A 24,308-nucleotide genomic window follows, 5' to 3' on the forward strand; every position below is an offset into this window, starting at 1 on the left:
CAACCTCTGGACCCTTGGGAAATTGTTTAGTTGAGCAAACAGGGCAATACTGGTACAGCATGTTGGAATAAAAAGAAAGCACGAAATAAGGTTGTGGCATTTGAACAAGTATGTCCACCATCAACATCAAACTAATCTTCATTAGATGCAAGAGATCCCGTATGTTCTCACTCTTCAAAAGTAATCTATGCTGACTGTTAATAACTACAAAATGTGTTATATACATCAATTCTCTAAATTCTTTTCACCAGTGTTGAGGGAAGTTGTTGACCGAGTGCATTGAGGACATCTCTGGTAGTGTCACCTAGCTCGAGGATTACATGCCATTATCTCATTACTGAGGTATCCGAGAGCGATTAAACTTGATAAACACATAATCTCTGTGTATGTTTGTCAATTATGATAATAGGCTCTGTTTTCTTTGCTGGTAAACATCTTGTAATGCTCTTGCATCTTGTAAATCCTCTAGTAAAGTCTATGTTGATCCAGTGCATTGTGTTTGCAATGGAAATTTGCAAATAGATTCAAGCTAATCAGGTTGGAGTGGGTGGAGTACCTCACCAAACAAAGGTGTATAAACAGGATTTATGTTTACCCGTGGAGTATAATAATGAAGTCCATTGTTTACTTGACATGACGTAGATGATATGCTATTTGGGTGTCCTCTACAATCATTAAATCGCTCTGTAAGGAAATTGTGTTTTATTTTGTTTGATGACAGATATAAGTCAAATAGACAACTGCACAATTATTTTGTCTCACATTGTTAAACCACAAATAGCCTATCACATCGCAATTGTGTTTCTGACATTTTGGTGAGGGAAATAGATTAAGAATTCAGTTGCTTTTCAGTTGCTTTCAGATACATCCTCGTGATGGATAAAACATTGGCTAACATTGATGAAGTAGTCTTTATATTCAGTGGCTCGCTTCCTTCAAATGAACAAAGGCTGGACACGTAGGTCCTACCTTGCCTAATCCCAAAATGCTGATATCCAAACAAATAAGCCTGGCGGGAATCAAAGATGTGATGCAAAGGAAGAGGAAGAAGGAGAATCTATTAGAGCTATCTCATCAGGACCATTCGGGGGTCACGGGAACCCAAATAGCCCAATGGTGTGTGATTTAACAGACCAAAAGCAGCACCTGGGGCCATAAACACTTATCACCGTATCCATATTCCCAAGCCCTCTAAATGGGTCTAGATTGGGTAGACCTTTGAGACTGAAGGGCCTTCACAGTGCTGGCACCTTGAGGACCCATGCTATTATAGTAAATCTGAGGGAGCCAATGTGCTGTGAGGGCCCAGAATTGCTGTGGTAGCCTGAGGGACCCATACTGACTGCTGTACTGAGAGGGTCGCAGTGATCCTGTCATCCACACTGGGCGGACACTGTGCACAAAATATGACAAGTTAGCAAATAATTATATGACACCGGTAGCTTCAGGGATCACTTTGCTTTGATCCTCTTAGGGGTTCAGATGGCTCTTACGTTCCTTGCACAGAAACTTCTGGAGTGGCTTATAGCCTAAAATAATTCCCAAACTGGGGAGTTTTCTTCTATCCTCCCTTTCGCTTACAAATGGATCGATCCCAGTGGGGCTGGAGTCACAATTTAACTTGTTTTGGGTTGACAGTGCTGGAAAACTGCTTCACTGGCTCTCTCTGCTCTGTTGGTCCTACGAGTTGCTTAAGTTTCTTTGCTGTATTTGATTAAAGGCTCCTCTGTAACCCTTTCAGTACAGCTTGAGCAAAGTTGTGCATTAAGTGTGGTCATGTTCGAATAAGGGGAGTAAACTAGGCCTTTATTTTCTCAATGCAGACAAGGCACTTGTTCTTTAGACAGAACATTAGTAGGGCTGGGACGATACCAGTATTGCAATACTCATTAGTATCGTGGGAAGGAAACAAAACACGATGCGGATTTAACTCCTTTAGGAAAACAGCCCTAATATTGGAAACAAACATCATTATGTTGTCACATTTATTTATTTTCCAAGCTATAGAACACAATATTTTGCGTACAGCAGGTACGCTTCGTGTTTTAATTTTTGACATGGAAAACATATTGTGATACAGGTATCGTCACAGACCTAATGATTAGATACAACAACAAACACTCACATGGTAATTCTACTATCCTTCTGTATAACACAGTAAATTATAGTATTAAACATGTTATTACTATGTAAGAAAATTCACATGTACAAGCAGACCCAAAAATGTAGGGGACAAAAACTATTTTGTATCATATTTTACCCAAAGGCTGAAAGCACCCATTGTAAACCTTGGCATGCATTGCTCCATTAACTGGTCCAGTGTACTCTTCTCTGAGGCAGTATAGAAGACCACCTAAACCTGTTTTGAGCCAGTCTACATATTTAATAGTTTGTTTTCATCTGTGGCTCCCCGCTCCCTGGCATGCACCACACAATGCCAGAGATGAGGAGATCTCTGGGTAATATCCAGAAGCATGATCTTCCAAACCTCTCCCATAAACCAGGAGAATCCATGTTTTCATTTGATTCAATCCGATTTGTATATCTAATAGGGGAGGAATTCACCTTGACTGTGGAATAGGAGGAAGGAAAGGATGGTCGGTGTGTGGAAAATGTAATCATCAGATGATATTTGAAATCGTCACGCCCTGACCATAGAGAGCCCTCTGGGTTCTCTATGGTGTATAGGTCAGAGCGTGACTAGGGGGGTTTCTAGCATTTCTATTTCTATGTTGGTATTTGTATGGTTCCCAATTAGAGGAATTGGGGATCATATTTAAGTTGCCCATTGTTCCCACCTGTGTTGTGGGATATTGTTTTCAGTTAGTGCCTTAGTGCGCTCTGTACTGGACGTTCGTTGTTTCTTTGTTAAGGTTTACTTTTAAATAAAATATGTGGAACTATACGCACGCTGCGCCTTGGTCCGCTCCTTTCGACGATCGTGACAGAAATGGAGGAAGGTGGTGATGGAAATTGTCATTAATAAGACATGGGCTTTTCATTGGTTTGGGCAGAGGCTGTTCCCTCTGTGTGGTTTTATACTCAACTTTTGCAGTGTGATTAGTTGTGTTTGATAAAACGTCCATGTCCCCAGAGCTGAGTGTACCACTCATATTCATCATCGAGCTGCAGCTTAAATTTGAGAGCAAAGGGAGTTGAAAATGTCAACCTCCTTGTTTTTGATTAAATCACCATGCTGACCACAAAGATCATTGTGCCCATGTGAGCTTCTCAGCTCTTGAAGGAATGTGGGGAGGGGCAACAATTTGAAACATTTGGAAATTGTCCTCCAACTGTACACATGATATGGAAACTGAGAGTTGATATTAGCCATTTGTATCATGATATACAGAGTAGGAAATTTAATCAAAGCTAGATATAAGGAGCACCTCAAGGTCAAAGTTGTATCCCACAAGCAGTAAAAAATGTTTTGCCAAAGGTCAATGTGTTGAAGTAAAACTCCAACTGGAGGGAGTCAATAGGGTTCAAGTAAAAGTCACAGTGTCCATTCCTCTTTTTGTAAACAGTAATTTGCCATCACAGGGAACAAGAGTCTGGGGTTCTGCCGTTGATATTTCACAAAAGCTCATTACATCCAGTTCCAAATGCTTACCTTGAATTTGTTTTAAAGAGACAACGCATCTTAACACTTGGGTGTTTTGCCTCCTAGCAAAGGATGTGTTTTCACAGATGTTTAACCCCTACCTGCATCTCTGTTTCTCAGCAGCTAATAGCAACAGAGGGAGTGGATACATTTGTCAAAGCCATCGGAGGTATACTCTCCACCCTCCCCTCACTCTGACATCACTCATCTTAGCTTGTCAACACTATTTCAGGAGTGAGGAGCGATCACTCATCAATCTCGCCACTATAACAGCCCCCACCGCCGTCCGGCATTGCCGTCGTTGCCACCTCCATCGAGCCCTTCTGCCTTCCTCAGGCGCTATGCATAATTCACTGTGGCGAAGTACGTTCTTTCCGAGTGAAGAAGACCTTTTTAATTTGAGCTATCCATCCTCTGCCGTGGCATCCCTGTTTTAAGACTCCTGTCTGCTCAAACAGATATATATGTTATTCTCCAAGTATATGTTATTCTGCAAATCACGTAAAAATGTGTCTGATGATTTATGCATATGTACATTGGATGGTGCCTTCATTGATCATGTCCCCGCTTATAAATATCGGGGCGTCTGGATCTCCGAAAAGCTATCTTTCAAAAAGCATGTGGATGAGTTAGTTGAGAAATTAAGAATTAAAATCAGCTTATTTTATAGATGTTATTATTTTATAGGTCATGCCTTTCATTAAATAGCAGAAAACAAATCATTCAATCGACATTTTACCAGTTATAGACCATGGAGATGGAGATATTGTCTATATGAATGCAGCTGCCACTGTATTCAAGCCCACTAGGTTTTATTATGGCGATAGGGTTAGTGCACATCACTGCATTCGGTATCAGAAAATAGGCAGGCCCTCTGTGAAGTATTGTAGATCTATGCTTTGCACTCGTTTTGTTTATAAAGCCCTCCTGCATAAACTTCCGCTTTACCTTACTTCATTGTTAAATTATAGATTTATACACCTGATTGTTTTTTACAATAATGTTTTACCTTACGTGTGGAATGATCTCCAGAGCACTTTAAAATAGGAGGAAATGGTGCCTCTAAGGCATTTCAGATGGTTGTTAGGGGACCTTTTAATCAAGAATGTGTCTGTTTTTAATGATTGTGTTTTGTTTTTCACGTACAGTGTCTTCAGAAAGTATTCATACCCCTTGACTTATTCCACATTTTGTTGTATTACAGCCTGAAATCAAAATGGATTTTAAAAAAAATGTCACCCATCTACACACATTACCCCAAAACAAAGTGAAAGCATTTATTTACAAATGTTTGCAAATTGTGGAATAATAGTGAAGACATCAAAATTCTGTAACAACACATATGGAATCATGTAGTAACCAAAAAAGTGTTAACAAATCAAAATGTATTTTATATTTAAGATTCTTCAAATTAACCACTCTTTGTCTTGATGACAGCTTTGCACACTTGACATTCTCTCAACCAGCTTCACCTGGAATGTTTTTCCAACAGTCATTAACTTCTCTAGGGTCGGCGGGACGAAATCGTGCCACCTACTCAACAGCCAGTTGAATCCCGTGGCGCGTTATTCAAATACCTTAGAAATGCTATTACTTCAATTTCTCAAACATATGACTATTTTACACCATTTAAAGACAAGACTCTCGTTAATCTAACCACACTGTCCGATTTCAAAAAGGCTTTACAACGAAAGCAAAACATTAGATTATGTCAGCAGAGTACCCAGCCAGAAATAATCAGACACCCATTTTTCAAGCTAGCATATAATGTCACATAAACCCAAACCACAGCTAAATGCAGCACTAACCTTTGATGATCTTCATCAGATGACACACCTAGGACATTATGTTATCCTGTTGGGGATAGGGGGCAGTATTTGCACGGCCGGATAAAAAAACGTACCCGATTTAATCTGGTTACTACTCCTGCCCAGTAACTAGAATATGCATATAATTGTTTGATTTGGATAGAAAACACCCTAAAGTTTCTAAAACTGTTTGAATGGTGTCTGTGAGTATAACAGAACTCATATGGCAGTCAAAACCCTGAGACAAATCCTGACAGGAAACTGAAATCTGATGTGTGGAAATCACTTCAAACATTTGCCATTGAAACACACAGGGGCTTGTGAATCATTTAGCACTTCCTATGGCTTCCACTAGATGTCCCCAGTCTTTACAAAGTGGTTTGAGTCTCCTACTATCAAAATTGACTGAAAGAGAGGCTGTTTATCTTGGTCACAGGGGATGGGCCATTACCATTGTGACGTCGGCGCCCATGGGTACTCTCCCTTTTCGAAACGTTTTGAAAGACAATGCAACCGTCCCAGTGGAATATTATTGAAGCCCTGGTTGAAAAAGCCCCTAAAGATTTATGTTATACAACGTTTGACATGTTTGAACGAATTTAACCTCTCTGGGCTAGGCGGGACGAATTCGTCCCACCTACGTAACAGCCAGTTGAATCCTGTGGCGCGATTTTCAAAACCTTTGAAATGCTATTACTTCAATTTCTCAAACATATGACTATTTTACAGCTATTTAAAGACAAGACTCTCGTTCATCTAACCACACTGTCCGATTTCAAAAAGGCTTTACAACGAAAGCAAAACATTAGATTATGTCAGCAGAGTACCAAGCCAGAAATAATCAGACACCCATTTTTCAAGCTAGCATATAATGTCACAAAAACCCAGAAGACAGCTAAATGCAGCACTAACCTTTGATGATCTTCATCAGATGACAACCCTAGGACATTATGTTATACAATACATGCATGTTTTGTTCAATCAAGTTCATATTTATATCAAAAACCAGCTTTTTACATTAGCATGTGACGTTCAGAACTAGCATACCCCCCGCAAACTTCCGGGGAATTCGCTAACAATTTACTAAATTACTCACGATAAACGTTCACAAAAAGCATAACAATTATTTTAAGAATTATAGATACAGAACTCCTCTATGCACTCGATATGTCCGATTTTAAAATAGCTTTTTGGTGAAAGCACATTTTGCAATATTCTAAGTACATAGCCCAGGCATCACGGGCTAGCTATTTAGACACCTGGCAAGTTTAGCACTCACCAATATCAGATTTACTATTATAAAAGTTTGATTACCTTTTGTGGTCTTCATCAGAATGCACTCCCAGGACTGCTACTTCAATAACAAATGTTGGTTTGGTCCAAAATAATCCATCGTTATATCCGAATAGCGGCGTTTTGTTCGTGCGTCCCAGACACTATCCGAATGGTGAAGAAGGGTGACGAGCACGGCGCATTTCGTGACCAAAAAATTCTAAATATTCCATTACCGTACTTCGAAGCATGTCAACCGCTGTTTAAAATCAATTTTTATGCCATTTTTCTCGTAAAAAAGCGATAATATTCCGACCGGGAATCTGCGTTTAGGTAAAAAGACGAAAGGAAATAAAGCACGGGGTCGACTCGTGCACGTGCCTAAGCCCATTGTCCTCTGATCGGCCACTTGCCAAACGCGCAAATGTGTTTCAGCCTGGGGCTGCCTCAATATCATTCAGCTTTTTCCCGGGCTCTGAGAGCCTATGGGAGCCGTAGGAAGTGTCACGTTACAGCAAAGATCCTCAGTCTTCAATAAACAGAGACAAGAAGAACAAGATCTTGTCAGAGAAGGCACTTCCTGTAAGGAATCTTCTCAGGTTTTTGCCTGCCATATGAGTTCTGTTATACTCACAGACACCATTCAAACAGTTTTAGAAACTTTAGGGTGTTTTCTATCCAAAGCCAATAATTATATGCATATTCTAGTTACTGGGCAGGAGTAGTAACCAGATTAAATCGGGTACGTTTTTTATCCGGCCGTGTCAATACTGCCCCCTACCCCCAACAGGTTAAGGTCTGGTAATTGTGGAGGCCAGGTCATCTGAGGCAGCACTCCATCACTCTCCTTCTTGGTCAAATAGCCCTTACACAGCCTGGAGGTGTGTTGGTTCATTGTCCTGTTGAAAAACAAATGATAATCCCACTAAACCCAAACCAGATGGGGTGGCGTATCACTGCAGAATGCTGTGGTAGCCATGTAGGTTAAGTATGCCTTGAATTCTAAATAAATCACAGACAGTGTCACCAGCAAAACACCCCTACACCATCACACCTCCTCCTCTATGCTTCACGGTGGGAACCACACATGCGGAGATCATTCGTTCACCTACTCTGCCTCTCACAAAGATACGGCAGTTGGAAACAAACATCTCAAATTTGAATTTATCAGACCAAAGGACAGATTTCCACCCATCTAATGTCCATTGCTCGTGTTTCTTGGCCCAAGCAAGTTTCTTCTTATTATTGATGTCCTTTAGTAGTGGTTTCTTTGCAGCAGTTTGACCATGAAGGCCTGATTCATGCAGACTCCTCTGAACAGTTGATGTTGAGATGTGTCTGTTACTTGAACTCTGTGAAGTATTTATTTGGTCTGAAATTTCTGAGGCTGGTAACTCTAATGAACTTATCCTCTGCAGCAAAGGTATCTCTGGGTCTTCCTTTCATGTGGAGGTCCTCATGAGAGTCAGTGTCATCATAGCGCTTGATGGTTTTTGCGACTGCACTTAAATAAACTTTCAAAGTTCTTGACATTTTCTGTATTGACTGACCTTCATCTCTGAAAGTAATAATGACTGTTGTTTCTCTTTGCTTATTTCAGCAGCTTATTTCAGCTGTTCTTGCCATAATATGGACCAAATAGGTATATCTTCTGTATACCACCCTACCATGTCACAACACAACTGATTGGCTCAAACACATTAAGGAAAGAAATTCCACAAATTAACTTTTCACAATGCACACCTGTAAATTGAAATGCATTCCAGGTGACTACCTCACGACACTGGTTGAGAGAATGCCAAGAGTGTGCAAAGCTGTCATCAAGGCCAAGGGTGGCTACTTTGAAGAATCTCACAAATAAAATATTTGTTTATTTTGTGATTTATTTAACACTTTTTTCAGTTATTACATTCCATATGTGTTATTTAATTGTTTTGATGTCTTCACTATTATTCTACATTGTAGAAAATAGCAGTAAATTAAGAATGAGTAGGTGTGTCCAAACTTTTGACTGGTACTGTACGTTTTCACACCCCTGAGCCAATACATTTTAGTGTCACCTTTTGGAAATGTGTTTTATTCTGTAGAGGCTTCCTTCTTTTCACTATGTCATTTAGATTAGTATTGTGGAGTAACTACAATGTTGTTGATCCATCCAAATTTGTTGCCCTTCACAGCCATTAAGCTCTCTAGCTGTTGTAAAGTCACCATTGGTCTCATGGTTAAATCCCTGAGTGGTTTCCTTCATTTTCGGCAACTGAGTTAGGACGGACGCCTGTCTCTTTGTAGTTACTGGGTGTATTGATGCACCATCCAAAGTGTAATTAATAACTTGACCATGCTCAAAGGGATAGTCAATGTTTTTTGGGGGCTTTTCTTACCCGTCTACCAAAAGGTACCCTTCTTTGCGAGGCATTGGTGTACAGAGATGAGGTAGTCATTCAAAAATCATGTTAAACACTATTATTGCCCACAGAGTAAGTCCATGCAACTTATTATATGACATTTTTACTCCTGAACGTATTTAGGCTTGACATAACAAAGGGGTTAAATACTTATTGACTCAAGACATTTCAGCTTTTCATTTTTTATTAATTTGTAAACATTTAAAAAAACATAGATCCATTTTGACATTTTGGGGTATTGTGTGTAGGCAAGTGACACAAAATCTCAATTTAATACATTATAAATTCAGGCTGTAGCACAACAAAATGAGGAAAAAGTATTTCTCTGCACAGTTTGTAATGCATTTGCCATACAGTACAATAACACTCCTGTCAGATAATGTTTCTTGGTCTATATTTGAACTGTGTGGAGCATGTCATCATTATGAAACACTGCAACATTGAGGCTGTTTCCTTCCCCGTGTATGGTCTGAATGCTATTATCATGTAAGGCACAGCTTCTCTAGGGGAATCCAGACAGATTTACTCACACCCCAGACCATTTGGATTCTCTCTCTCTCTCTCTCTCTCTCTCTCTCTCTCTCTCTCTCTCTCTCTCTCTCTCTCTCTCTCTCTCTCTCTCAGGCTTTCAGACACAAAGTCATGGGGGTTCCATGATCGGTTTCTCAGATGGAATTAAAATGTCTCATCTCGCAGCTGTCAACCATGCAAATCACATTGTCCACATAATCTATTTGTGAAAACAGCTACTGGTCTATTCTGTTCGATGCCTTTCTCTGCCTGTTTTTATGATGTTGTTATCAGCCAAGCTGCTTCCATCGTTAATGTTTCGTGCAATAATCTCCTCTTTCTTTTCTCTCTTTTGTTTTAGGTTTACCGGCATTCATACATGGCCTCATATAGCATTTATAACATTCACACAAGGTATGTTTCATGTGCTTGTTTACCATGCGTTTGTTTACGTGTCAAGACAATCTCTTCTAAGGCAGTTTAGCTCAGGTGGATGCTAAGAGCCTGGTGAATCCACAACAAACAATGAAATTCAATATTTTGTTAGTCATGACCTTTTAAATGTCAATATTTATGATAAAACAACGTTTTGAAGTGGGCTTTTTTACATTTTACATCGTAGTCATTTAGCAAATGCTCTTATCCAGAGCGACTTACAGTTAGAGTTACCAGTGTATCCGGAAGTAAAAGGTGTATCTTTGTAAATGCCTTCCACTGCTCTAGGTAGCAGTCTTACTGGTTACTTACTGTTGTTTTTCAGGGAGGTATGGGAGTTGGACCCTCCGGAGGTGCTTAACTCTGTTCTGCAGTACGCTGAATGGGGAGTACAAGGCCAGCAACTGGTAAGTCAAAGACAAGCTGCCACTCCTACATGCAACCCTCCCATATCACACCTGTTACCATTGGGAATAATGCAACAGGCATATTTTGTGATTTTTCTTGTGCCCGGAAGAAGGGTGGTTAAAGTCACAATCCTATATCACATTCCTTTTGAATATTACTCCAACTAGGAAGTTTGCATTCTTGGCGTAATGGCTAATGTACTGGGTTGATAGTCGGTAGACCCAGGTTTGAGTCACAGGCGGGAAAACACTCTAGACCACCTTTACTCCACACACAGAGATGTATACTGTACAAAGCTCTCCCCCGCCCTCCATTTGGCAAATCTGACCATAATTCTATCCTCCTGATTCCTGCTTACAAGCAAAAACTAAAGCAGAAAGTACCTATGACTCGCTCAAAACGGAAGTGGTCAGATAACGCAGATGCTATGCCACAGGACTTTTTTGCTTGCATAGACTGGAATATGTTCCGGAATTCAACCAATGGCATTGAGGAGTACACCACCTTAGTCATCGGCTTCATCAATAAGTGCATCGACGATGTCGTCCCCACAGTGACTGGACGTACATATCCCAACCAGAAGCCATGGATTATAGGCAACATCCGCATCGAGCTAAAGGCTAGAGCTGCCGCTTTTAAGGAGCGGGAGACTAATCCGGACGCTTATAAGAAATCCGCTATGCCCTCAGACGAACCATCAAACAAGCAAAGCGTCAATACAGGATTAAGATTGAATTCTACTTACACCGGCTCTGACACTCGTCAGATGTGACAGGGCTTGAAAACTATTACGGACTACAAAGGGAAACTCAGACGTGAGTTTCCCAGTGATGCGAGCCTACCAGATGAGCTAAATGCCTTTTATGCTCGTTTCGAGGCATTGCAACACTGAAGCATGAACGAGAGCACCAGCTGTTCTGGATGACTGTGTGATAACGCTCTCGGTAGCCGATGTGAGCAAGACCTTTAAACAGGTCAACATTCAGAAAGCCATGGGGCCAGACAGATTACCAGGACGTGTACTCAAAGCATGCGAGGACCAACTGTCAAGTGTCTTCACTGACATTTTCAACTTCTCCCCTCTGTAATACCTACATGTTTCAATCAGACCACCATAGTCCCTGTGCCCAAGGAAGCAAAGGTAACCTGCCTAAATGATTACCGCCCCTTAGCATTCACGTCGGTAGCCATGACGTGCTTTGAAAGCCTGGTCATGGCTCACATCAACAGCATCGACGATGTCGTCCCCACAGTGACTGGACGTACATATCCCAACCAGAAGCCATGGATTATAGGCAACATCCGCATCGAGCTAAAGGCTAGAGCTGCCGCTTTTAAGGAGCGGGAGACTAATCCGGACGCTTATAAGAAATCCGCTATGCCCTCAGACGAACCATCAAACAAGCAAAGCGTCAATACAGGATTAAGATTGAATTCTACTTACACCGGCTCTGACACTCGTCAGATGTGACAGGGCTTGAAAACTATTACGGACTACAAAGGGAAACTCAGACGTGAGTTTCCCAGTGATGCGAGCCTACCAGATGAGCTAAATGCCTTTTATGCTCGTTTCGAGGCATTGCAACACTGAAGCATGAACGAGAGCACCAGCTGTTCTGGATGACTGTGTGATAACGCTCTCGGTAGCCGATGTGAGCAAGACCTTTAAACAGGTCAACATTCAGAAAGCCATGGGGCCAGACAGATTACCAGGACGTGTACTCAAAGCATGCGAGGACCAACTGTCAAGTGTCTTCACTGACATTTTCAACTTCTCCCCTCTGTAATACCTACATGTTTCAATCAGACCACCATAGTCCCTGTGCCCAAGGAAGCAAAGGTAACCTGCCTAAATGATTACCGCCCCTTAGCATTCACGTCGGTAGCCATGACGTGCTTTGAAAGCCTGGTCATGGCTCACATCAACAGCATCCTCTAGGATATCCTAGACCCTCTCAAACTCACTCCACACTGCCCTTTCCAACCTGGACAAAAGGAACACCTATGTGAGAATGCTGTTCATTGACTATAGCTCAGAGTTCAACACCATAGTGCCCACAAAGCTCATCACTAAGCTAAGGACCCTGGGACTAAACACCTCCCTCTGCAACTGGATCCTGGACTTCCTGACGGGCCGCCCCCAGGTGTTAAGGGTAGGAAACAACACGTCTGCCACGCTGATCCTCAACGCTCAGGGGTGTGTACTTAGTCCCCTCCTGCACTCCCTCTTGACCTATGACTGTGTGGCCAAACATGACTCTAACACCATCATTAAGTTTGCTGACGACACAACAGTCACTGACAACGATGAGATAGCCTATAGGGAGGAGGTCAGAGAACTGGCAGTGTGGTGCCAGGATAACAACCTCTCCCTTAATGTGAGCAAGACAATGGACTAATCGTGGACTACAGGAAAAGGCAGGCTGAGCAGGCCCCCATTAACATCAACAGGGCTGTAGTGGAGCGGGTCGAGAGTTTCAAGTCACCAACGAGTTCCACATCACCAATGAACTATCATGGTCCAAACACACCAAGACAGTCGTGAAGAGGGCACAACAAAACCTTTTACCCCTCAAGAGACTGAAAAGATTTGGCATGGGTCCCCAGATCCTCAAAAAGTTCTACAGCTGCACCGTCGAGAGCATCCTGAACGGTTGCATCACTGCCTGGTAGGGCAACTGCTCAGTATCTGCCCATAAGGTGCTACAGAAGCTAGTGCATATGGCCCAGTACATGAGGCCAAGCTTCCTGCCATCCAGGACCTATATAATAGGCGATGTCAGAGGAAAGCCCATAAAATTGTCAGAGACTCCGGTCACCCAAGTTATAGAATATTTTGTCTGCTACCGCACGGCAAGCGGTAGGACCAAAAGGCTCCTTAACAGCTTATATCCCTAAGCCATAAGACTGCTCAACAATTAATCAAATGTTCACCGGACTATTTACATTGACACCCCCCCCCCCATTTGTTTTGTACACTGCTGCTACTCACTGTTTATTATCTATGCATAGTCACTTCAACCCTACCTACATGTACAAATTACCTCAATTAACCTGTACCCACGCACACTGACTCGGTACCAGTACTCCCTGTAAAAAGCCTTGTTATTGTTATTTTATTGTGTTACTTTTTATAATTTTTTAAATATTTTCTTAACACTTCTTGAACTGCACTGTTGGTTAAGGGCTTGTAAGTAAGTAAACATTCAATCAATGAATCAAATGTATTTATAAAGCCCTTTTTACATCAACCGATATCACAATGTGCTGTACAGAAACTCAGCCTAAAACATCAAACAGCAAGCAATGCAGATGTAGAAGCGCAGTGGCTAGAAAAAACTCCCTAGAAAGGCCAGAACCTAGGAAGAAACCTAGAGAGGAACCTGGCTCTGAGGGGTGGCCAGTCCTCTTCAGGCTGTGCCAGGTGGAGATTATAACAGAACATGGCCAAGATGTTCAAACGTTCATAGATGACCAGCAGGGTCAGATAATAATAATCACAGTGGTTGTAGAGGGTGCAACATGTCAGCACCTCAGGAGTAAATGTCAGTTGGCTTTTCATAGCCGATCATTCAGAGTTAGAGACAGCAAGTGCGGAGAGAGAGTCCAAAACAGCAGGTCGGGGACAAGGTAGCACGTCCAGTGAACAGGTCAGGGTTCCATAGCCGCAGGCAGAACAGTTGAAACTGGAGCAACAGTATGACCAGGTGGACTGGGGACAGCAAGGATTCATCAGGCCAGGTAGTCCTGAGGCATGGTCCTAGGACTCAGGTCCTCCGAGAGAAGAGAAAGAGAGAGAGAGAGAATCAGAGGGAGTATACTTAAATTCACACAGGACAACGGATACGACATGAGAAATACTCCAGATATAACAGACTGACCCTAGCCCCCCGACACATAAACTATTGCAGCATAAATACTGGCGGCTGAGACAGGAGGGGTCGGGAGACACTGTGGCCCTGTCCAACGATACCCACGGACAGGGCCAAACAGGCTGGGTATAACCCCACCCACTTTGCCAAGGCACAGCCCCCACACCACCAGAGCGATCTCTTCAACCACCAACCTATTACCCGGAGACAAGGCAGAGTATAGCCCAAGAAGAACTCCCCCACGGCACGAACCCGAGGGGGGCACCAACCCGGACAGGAAGATCACGTCAGTGACTCAACCCACTCAAGTGACGCACCCCTCCTAGGGACAGCATCGAAGAGCACTAGTAAGCCAGTGACTCAGCCCCCGTAATACGGTTAGAGACAGAGAATCCCAGTGGAGAGAGAGGAACCGGCCAGGCAGAAACAGCAAGGGCGGTACGTCGCTCCAGTGCCTTTCCGTTCACCTTCACACCCCTAGGCCAGACTACACTCAATCATAGGCCCTACTGAAGAGATTAGTCTTCAATAAAGACTTGAAGGTTGGGACCGAGTCTGCATCTCTCACATGGATAGGCAGACCATTTCATAAAAATGGAGCTCTATAAGAGAAAGCACTACCTCCAGCTGTTTGCTTAGAAATTCTAGGGACAGTAAGGAGGCCTGCGTCTCGTGACCGTAGCGTACATGTACGGCAGGACCAAATCAGAAAGATAGGTAGGAGCAAGCCCATGTAATGCTTTGTAGGTTAGCAGTAAAACCTTGAAATCGGCCCTTGCCTTAACAGGAAGCCAGTGTAGAGAGGCTAGCACTGGAGTAATATGATCAAATGTTTTGGTTCTAGTAAAGATTCTAGCAGCCATGTTTAGCTCTAACTGAAGTTTATTTAGTGCTTTATTCGGGTAGCTGGAAAGTAGAGCCTTGCAGTAGTCTAACCTCTATGGGCTAGGTGGGACGCTTGCGTCCCACCTACTCAACAGCCAGTTGCATCCTGTGGCACGTTATTCAAATACCTTAGAAATGCTATTACTTCAATTTTTCAAAAATATGACTATTTTACACCATTGTAAAGATAAGACTCTCGTTAATCTAACCACACTGTCCGATTTCAAAAAGGCTTTACAACGAAAGCAAAACATTAGATTATTGCCAAAAGCGATAAAGTGTTTCAGCCAGAGCCTGCCTCGATATCGTTCAGCTTTTTCACGTTATTGCACAGATCCTGAGTCTTCAATAAAAAGAGCCAAGATGAAACACTACTTCTCAGACAGGCCACTTCCTGCTTGAAATCTTCTCAGGTTTTGGCCTGCCATATGAGTTCTGTTATACTCACAGACACCATTCAAACAGTTTTAGAAACTTTAGGGTGTTTTCTATCCAAATCCAATAATTATATGCATATTCTAGTTACTGGGCAGGAGTAGTAACCAGATTAAATCGGGTACGTTTTTTATCCGGCTGTGTCAATACTGCCCCCTAGCCCTAACAGGCTAATCTAGAAATGACAAAAGCATGGATACATTTTTCTGCCACATTTTTGGACAGAAAGTTTCTGATTTTTGCAATGTTACGAAGATGCAAAAAAGCTGTCCTTGAAATATTCTTGATATGTTCGTCAAAAGAGAGATCAGGGTCCAGAGTAATGCTGAGGTCCTTCACAGTTTTATTTGAGATGATTGTACAACCATCAAGATGAATTATCAGATCCAACAGAATATCTCTTTGTTTCTTGGGACCTAGAACTAGCATCTCTGTTTCGTCTGAGTTTAAAAGTAAAACAATTGTTGCTATCCACTTCCTTATATCTGAAGCACAGGCTTCCAGGGAGGGCAATTTTGGGGATTCACCATGTTTCATTGAAATGTACAGGTGTTTATCGTCCACATAGCAGTGAAAGTTAACATTCCGAATGACATCACCAAGAGGTAAACTATATAGTGAAAACAATAGAGGTCTAAAACGAAACCTTGAGGAACATCGACATTTACAGTTGATTTATCAGAAGGCAAACCATCCACAGAGACAAACTGATATCTTTCCTACAGATAAGATCTAAACCAGGCCAGAACTTGTCCGTGTAGACCAATTTGGGTTTCCAATCTCTTCAAAAGAATGTGCTGATCAATGGTATCAAAAGCAGCACTAAGGTCTAGCAGCACGAGGACCGATGCAGAGCCTTGGTCTGCCATTAAAAGGTAATTTTAGTGCAGTCTCAGTGCTATGATGGAGTCCAAAACCAGACTGAAGCATTTCGTATACATTGTTCTTCTTCAGGAAGGCAGTGAGTTGCTGCGCAACAGCTTTTGAATTTTTTTTGAGAGGAATGAGAGATTCGATATAGGCCGATAGTTTTTTTTATATTTTCTGGATCAAGATTTGGCTTTTTCAAGAGAGGCTTTATTACTGCCACTTTTAGTGAGTTTGGTACACATCCGGTGGATAGGGAGCCATTTATTATATTCAACATAGGAGGGCCAAGCATAGGAAGCAGCTCCTTCAGTAGTTTAGTTGGAATAGGGTCCAGTATGCAGCTTGAAGGTTTATAGGCATTTCACGGGTAAGGTCTACATTTGTTGTATTCGACGCATGTGATAAATTAAGCTTGATTTGATTGGGTTGATAGTCGGTAGACCCAGGTTTGAGTCCCAGGCGGGGCTACCCCCCAAACTTGCAATATTCTGCATTTACATACCCCAGTGTTGAAAGTAACTGAATATAGTGCTTGCCTACTGAGGGTTATGTCAGCTATTTGTTTGGAAGTTTTTGGGTACTGCTTAATAAACTACAAATAAGTTGCTTTAACAAGTGTTGCCCGTGGCCTGAAATGTATGTGCAAAGGAATAGGAGAGGTTGGTTTGCCCAGGATCAACAGTTTTAAAAAATCTTTTTGATTTTATATTTTTGAAATGCTGTTATTTCTTTGTTTAGCCTATGGTGTGATTTTTTTCCCCTCTTCCTCGTGTAATTGCTTTGTTCGACTTAATTGTTCTCCAATTTAATCCCTGCATGGAGTGCATTCTGAACTTTTAATTAGACTGTGTTTTGATTGTGTTGCGGTTGAAAGTGAATCTTGTTTCTCATTAAAGCGGCAACAATAAAGTATGCCTGTTGTCTGCTATTGCATCCCTGTCATGTTTGTCTTTCTTACATGAACATTTCTGTTCGAGTTAATTAAAATGTAAAGCCAGAATGTATAGATAATATCCACTCCTTCTCCTGTATTGGCTTTGAAGGTCTACCAAGTTACCTGGCCTTTAAAACATTTGCATAAAATAATTACTTTGATCTTTTTAGTCACAGAACGATGTTGTGGACATACAAACATGTTGACAGCTTTCAGTCAGATTATTCGAGAACATGATATTTGATTAACATAACAATCAGTAGTGACATGCCAAGCACACCTGAAACAACCTGTACTAATGTGACATTCAGTATGCCATGTAAATGTGGACCATTTCTTCCAAGCCTGACTATTTCTCTCAAATCTGCTCATTTTCTAGTGCTTTGTGGTGAAGCCACGGAGCAGGATTAACCACAGTGCCAAGATGGCTAACTCGCTGGGCAGTGGTCATAGTGGCAGCAGGGTCCTTCTACCCCAGCCCCATCTCCTTTGGAAGGCTTCTTTGAACTTCTTCGTACAGCTGCTCAGACACAGTTCTGATGGGCTCATCTGTATTGGATCCCACTTCTGACACCAAATGTTATGAAGTTGGGTGTAATGTGGAATTCAAACCCGATACCATCCATTTTGTGACTCAAACTCGATACCATCCATTTTGTGACTCAAACTTGGCCCACCAAGTTTGTGACTCAAACTTGGTGGGCGCACAATTGTAACTATACACGGCTTTGTGAAAGGCCGTCCTAAATCAAGCTATCAAAGCACAGCATTCTAAGCAGGTTGATTTGGAATGTCAAATGACTCTCGCATTATACTCCAATTCATTTTCGAAATAGAGAATCATTCAAATTAGATGATAATACCTTTTCATTTGTTTGCATTAGACAGATGGGGCACCTTTTGTGGACAGCTAACAGGCTTAAGTATTAGAGGTTTCTTGTCTGCAATTGTAACATTTGGTGTGGTTATTTAGGCATAAATCAAACTCACCTCCATTAGAGGGCCATTACGGTGATGAGAGGTGAAGCAGACAAATATGCAGGCATTCGGGGCTCTCGAGTAGCATAAGCTTCATCGTTAGCCACAATTGTATTTTATGAATACATGACACTGCTAGTATATATTGGATAGGATGCCAGTTCTGTGAGTTGTTTTGTTGTGTAGACTAGATATTACATTGAAAGCATCCTTGAAGTGAACTAGCTGTCAACACAAACTCAAGCCCAAAACATACATAGAAATGTTATGATAGCGCTTCCTCATAACCAAATATGTCATAGCCAATGTTTTTCCTAACTGAAAATCCTACCCCGTCTTAGGACAGCTAGTTTCAGTCTTTATTGAAGTAGATCAAATCAAATCAAAATGTATTGGTCACATACACATACTTAGCAGATATTATTGCAGGTGTAGCGAAATGCTTGTGTTCCTAGTTCCAACAGTGCAATGTTAACTAACAATTCACAACAATACACACAAATCTAAAAGTGAAATAATGGAATTAAGAAACATAGAAATGTTAGCTCGAGCGATGTCGAAGTGGCATTGACTAAAATATATTTGAATAGAATAAAATATGTACATATGAGATGAGTAAAGCAGTATGTAAACATTATTTAAATGACTAGTGTTCCATTACTAAAGTTTCCAGTGATTCCAAGTCTTGGTATATAGGGCAGCAGCCTCTAAGGTGCAGGATTGTGTAACCGGGTGGAAGCCGGCTAGTGATGGCTATTTAACCTGTCTGGGCTATGGGGCAGTATTTTCACGGCCGGATGAAAAACAAACCCAATTTTAACAGGTTACTACTCTGGCCCAGAAACTAGACTATGCATATTATTAGTAGATTTGGACAGAAAACACTCAGAAGTTTCTAAAACTGTTTGAATGGTGTCTGTAAGTATAACATAACTCATATGGCAGGCAAAAACCTGAGAAAAATTCAAGCAGGAAGTGGAAAGTCTGAGAATTGTAGTTCTTCTTTTGATTCTCTATCGAAACTACAGTGTCTGTGGGGGACGTTGCACTTCCTAAGGCTTCCATTGGCTGTCTAAAGCCTTCAGAAAGTGGTTTGAGCCTTCTCCTGTCACTGGGCAGAGTATAGGAGCTCAGTTACTGAGTGGTCTGCCTGGCAACAAAGGGATTGGATATGCGCGGTCACGCAAGCACACCGTTCCTTCTTTTTCTTCTTGAATGAATATGCTATTGTCCTGTTGGAATATTATCTCAATTTTACGTAAAAAATACCATAAAGATTGATTTTAAACAGCTTTTGACATGCTTCTAAGTACGGTAATGGAAGATTTTGACTTTTCGTCTCTCGTTCCGCGCTCGTGCGTTATGCCTTTGGATAAGTGATCTGTACGCACAAACAAAATGGAGGTATTTGTACATAAATATGGATTATTTCGAACAAAAACAACATTTCTTGTGGAAGTAGCAGTCCCGGGAGTGCATTCTGACGAAGATCAGCAAAGGTAAGAGAATATTTCTAATACTAATTCTGAGTTTAGGTTGCCCCGAACTTGGCGGGTGTCTGAATAGCTCACCGTGATGGCTGAGCTATGTACTCAGAATATTGAAAAATGTGCTTTCTCCGTAAAGCTATTTTAAAATCTGACACAGAGGTTGCATCCAGGGGTAGTCTATCTATAATTCTTAAAATAATTGTTATATATTTTGTCAATGTTTATGATGAGTATTTTTGTAAATTGATGTGCACATTCACCGGTCGTTTTGGTGGGAATAAATTTTCTGAACATCACGCGCCAATGTAAAATGCTGTTTTTGGATATAAATATGAACTTTATTGAACAAAACATACATGTATTGTGTAACATAATGTCCTAGGAGTGTCATTTGATGTGTCACGTCCTGACCAGTAGAGGGAGTATTTGTATTGTAGTTTGGTCATGACGTGGCAGAAGGGTATTTGTTTCATATGGTTCGGGTTGTGTGTGTTATTAAAGGGGTGTTTGGTTTATGTAGTCTGGGGTTTGAGTATATGTTCTAGTGTTGGTTTTCTATGGTTTTCTAGTCTGTCTATTTCTGTGTGGTTTGTGTGGCTCCCGATCAGGAACAGCTGTACGTCGTTGTTCCTGATTGGGAGTCATATATTACATGCTTGTTTTCACCTGGGGATTTTGTGGGTAGTTATCTTTTGCACTGCTAGTTGTCTTAGCCTGTGAAACTGTCGTTCTTTGTTTTGGAGGTTCTCTTTATTTAATTAATTATAAAGATGAGCATCCACATTCCTGCTGCGTTTTGGTGATCTCTACACAACGACACCCGTGACATGATGAAGATCGTCAAAGGTTAGTGCTTCATTTAGCTGTGTTTTGGGTTTTATTGACACATGTCCTTGCTTGGAAAATGGTTGTGTGATTATTTTTGTCTATGTACTCTCCTAACATAATCTAATGTTTTGCTTTCGCTGTAAAGCCTTTTTGAAATCGGACAATGTGGTTAGATTAACGAGAAGTTTATCTTTAAAATGGTGTAAAATAGTTGCATGTTTGAGAAAGTTGAATTATGACATTTTGTTTTTGAATTTGCCGCCCTGATATTTCACTGGCTGTGTCCCCTAGCGTCCCACCTAGCCCGTAGAAGTTAACAGTCTGATGGACTTGAGGGTGGACCATTTCAGTTTGTCAGTGATGTGTATGCCGAGGAACTTGAAGCTTTCCACCTTCTCCACTGCGGTCCCGTTGATGTGGATAGGGGCGCGGTCGCTCTGCTGTTTCCTGAAGTTCACGATAAGCTCCTTTGTTTTGTTGACGTTGAGTGAGAGGTTATTTTCCTGGCACCACTCACCAAGGGCCCTCACCTCTCTGTAGCCTGTGTCGTCATTGTTGGTAATCAGGCCTACTACTGTTGTGTCTTCTTCAAACTTGATGATTGAGTTGGAGGTGTGCGTGGTCTCGCAGTCATGGGTGAACAGGGAGTACAGGAGGGGGCTGAGCACGCCCCCTTGTGGGGCCCCTGTGTTGACAATCAGCGAAGTGGAGGTGTTGTTTCCTAACGTCACCACCTGGGGGCGGCCCGTCAAGAAGTCCAGGACCCAGTTGCACAGGGCGGGGTTCAGACCCAGGGCCCTGAGCTTAATAATGGGCTTGGAGGGTACTATAGTGTTGAATGCTGAGCTATAGACAATGAACAGCATTCTTACATAGGTATTCCTCTTGTCTAGATGGGATAGGGCAGTGTGCAGTGCGATGGCGACTCCATCGTCTGTGGATCTATTGGGATGGTAAGCTAATTGAAGTCTGTCTAGAGGAATACCTATGTAAGAACGCTGTTCATTGTCTATCATAAGGTGAATGCACCAATTTGTAAGTCGCTCTGGATAAGAGCGTCTACTAAATGATGTAAATGTATAATGTCTAGGGTGTCAGGTAAGTTAGAGGTGATGTGATCCTTAACTAGCCTCTCAAAGCACTTCATGATGACAAAAGTGATTGCTACGGGCGATAGTCATTCAGTTCAGTTACCTTTGCTTTCTTGGGTACAGGGACAATGGTGGACATCTTGAAGCAGGTGGGGTCAGCAGTCTGGGATAGGGAGAGATTGAATATGTCTGTAAACACTCCAGCTAGCTGGTCTGCGCATGCTCTAAGAACGCGGCTAGGGATGCTGTCTGGGCCTTGCGAGGGTTAACACACTTAAATGTCTTACACACGTTGGCCACGGAGAAGGAGAGCTCATAGTCCTTGGTAGTGGGTCATGTCGGTGGCATTGTGTTAACTTCTCTAGGGTCGGCGGGACGAAATCGTCCCACCTACGTAACAGCCAGTGGAATCCTGTGGCGCGTTATTCAAATACCTTAGAAATGCTATTACTTCAATTTCTCAAACATGACTATTTTACACCATTTTAAAGACAAGACTCTCGTTAATCTAACCACACTGTCCGATTTCAAAAAGGCTTTACAACGAAAGCAAAACATTAGATTATGTCAGCAGAGTACCCAGCCAGAAATAATCAGACACCAATTTTTCAAGCTAGCATATAATGTCACAAAAACCCAGAAGACAGCTAAATGCAGCACTAACCTTTGATGCTCTTAATCAGATGACACACCTAGGACATTATGTTATACAATACATGCATGTTTTGTTCAATCAAGTTCATATTTATATCAAAAACCAGCCTTTTACATTAGCATGTGACGTTCAGAACTAGCATACCCGGCAAATCTTAAAATAATTCTGCTTTTTGTGAACGTTTATCGTGAGTAATTTAGTAAATTTTTTGTAAATTCACTAAATTACTCACGATAAACGATAACAAAAAGCATAATTATTTTAAGATTTATAGATACAGAACTCCTCTATGCACTCGATATGTCCGATTTTAAAATAGCTTTTCGGTGAAAGCACATTTTGCAATATTCTAAGTAGATAGCCCGGCATCACAGGGCTAGCTATTTAGACACCCAGCAAGTTTAGCACTCACCAAAGTCAGATTTACTATAAGAAAAATTTTATTACCTTTGCTGTTCTACGTCAGAATGCACTCCCAGGACTTCTACTTCAATAACAAATGTTGGTTTGGTCCCAAATAATCCATTGTTATATCCAAACAGCGGCGTTTTGTTCGTGCGTTCAAGACACTATCCGAAAGGGTAAAGAAGGGTGACGAGCACGACGCATTTCGTGACAAAAAAATTCTAAATATTCCATAACCGTACTTCGAAGCATGTCAACCGCTGTTTAAAATCAATTTTTATGCCATTTTTCTCGTAAAAAAAGCGATAATATTCCGACCGGGAATCTGCGTTTAGGTAAAAAGACGAAAGAAAATAAAGCATGGGGTCGACTCGTGCACGCGCCTAAGCCCATTGTCCTCTGATCGGCCACTTGCCAAAAGCGCAAATGTGTTTCAGCCTGGGGCTGGAATTACATCATTCAGCTTTTTCCCGCCTTCTGAGAGCCTATGGGAGCCGTAGGAAGTGTCACGTTACAGCAAAGATCCTCAGTCTTCAATAAACAGAGGCAAGAAGCTCAAGGAATGGTCAGACAGGCCACTTCCTGTACAGAATCTTCTCAGGTTTTTGCCTGCCATATGAGTTCTGTTATACTCACAGACACCATTCAAACACTTTTAGAAACTTTAGGGTGTTTTCTATCCAAAGCCAATAATTATATGCATATTCTAGTTTCTGGGCAGTAGTAATAACCAGATTAAATCGGGTACGTTTTTTATCCGGCCGTGTCAATACTGCCCCCTACCCCCAACAGGTTAAGCTCAAAGCAGGCGAAGAAGGTGTTTAGCTTGTCCGGGAGAAAGACGTCGGTGTCCGCAACGTGGCTGGTTTTCCCTTTGTAGTCCGTGATTGTCTGTAGACCCTGCCACATACGTCTTGTGTCTGAGCCGTTGAATTGCAACTCCAGTTTGTCTCTTTACTTGCCTGTTTTATTGCCTTACCGAGGGAATAACTACACTGTTTGTATTCGGCCATATTCCCAGTCACCTTGCCGTGGTTAAATGTGGTGGTTTGCGCTTTCAGTTTTGCGCAAATGCTGCCATCTATCCACGTTTTCTGGTTTGGGTAGGTTTTAATAGTCACAGTGGGTGCAACATCTCCTATACACTTCCTGATGAACTCAGTCACCGTATCCATGTATTTGTCGAGGTACATTGATGTTGAAACGGTTCAAGACATTGCTGTTTTAAAGCAGCTCTTTTTGCTGAATCCTATACCACACACACTTCCTTCTGGAGCAATTAAGGCAAGCTGCCTCTACTCAATGCCTTTGATATAACAGTGGGGCTTGCAGAGCCTGAGACGGGCTCAGCTCAGCTCCGTGACCGAGTGACTACATAACGATAACGGTGCTTTATATAAGTCTGACTGATGCAGACAGCTGG

At 41.8% G+C, this 24,308-nt stretch overlaps 1 protein-coding gene across 1 annotated transcript in view; it reads left to right on the forward strand.

The window, feature by feature from the left end:
• The window catches only part of LOC106586113 (inactive dipeptidyl peptidase 10), a 217,751-nt gene that overhangs the window by 79,660 nt on the left and 113,783 nt on the right, over nt 1–24,308 (forward strand). The window contains exons 6-7 of the mRNA XM_014172985.2: nt 9,961–10,013; nt 10,360–10,441. Coding sequence (XP_014028460.2) covers nt 9,961–10,013; nt 10,360–10,441 — 135 coding nt within the window. The remainder of the gene's footprint in view (nt 1–9,960; nt 10,014–10,359; nt 10,442–24,308) is intronic.

This window comes from Salmo salar, chromosome ssa25 (assembly GCF_905237065.1).
Source record: "Salmo salar chromosome ssa25, Ssal_v3.1, whole genome shotgun sequence".
Taxonomy (NCBI): Eukaryota; Metazoa; Chordata; class Actinopteri; order Salmoniformes; family Salmonidae; genus Salmo; species Salmo salar.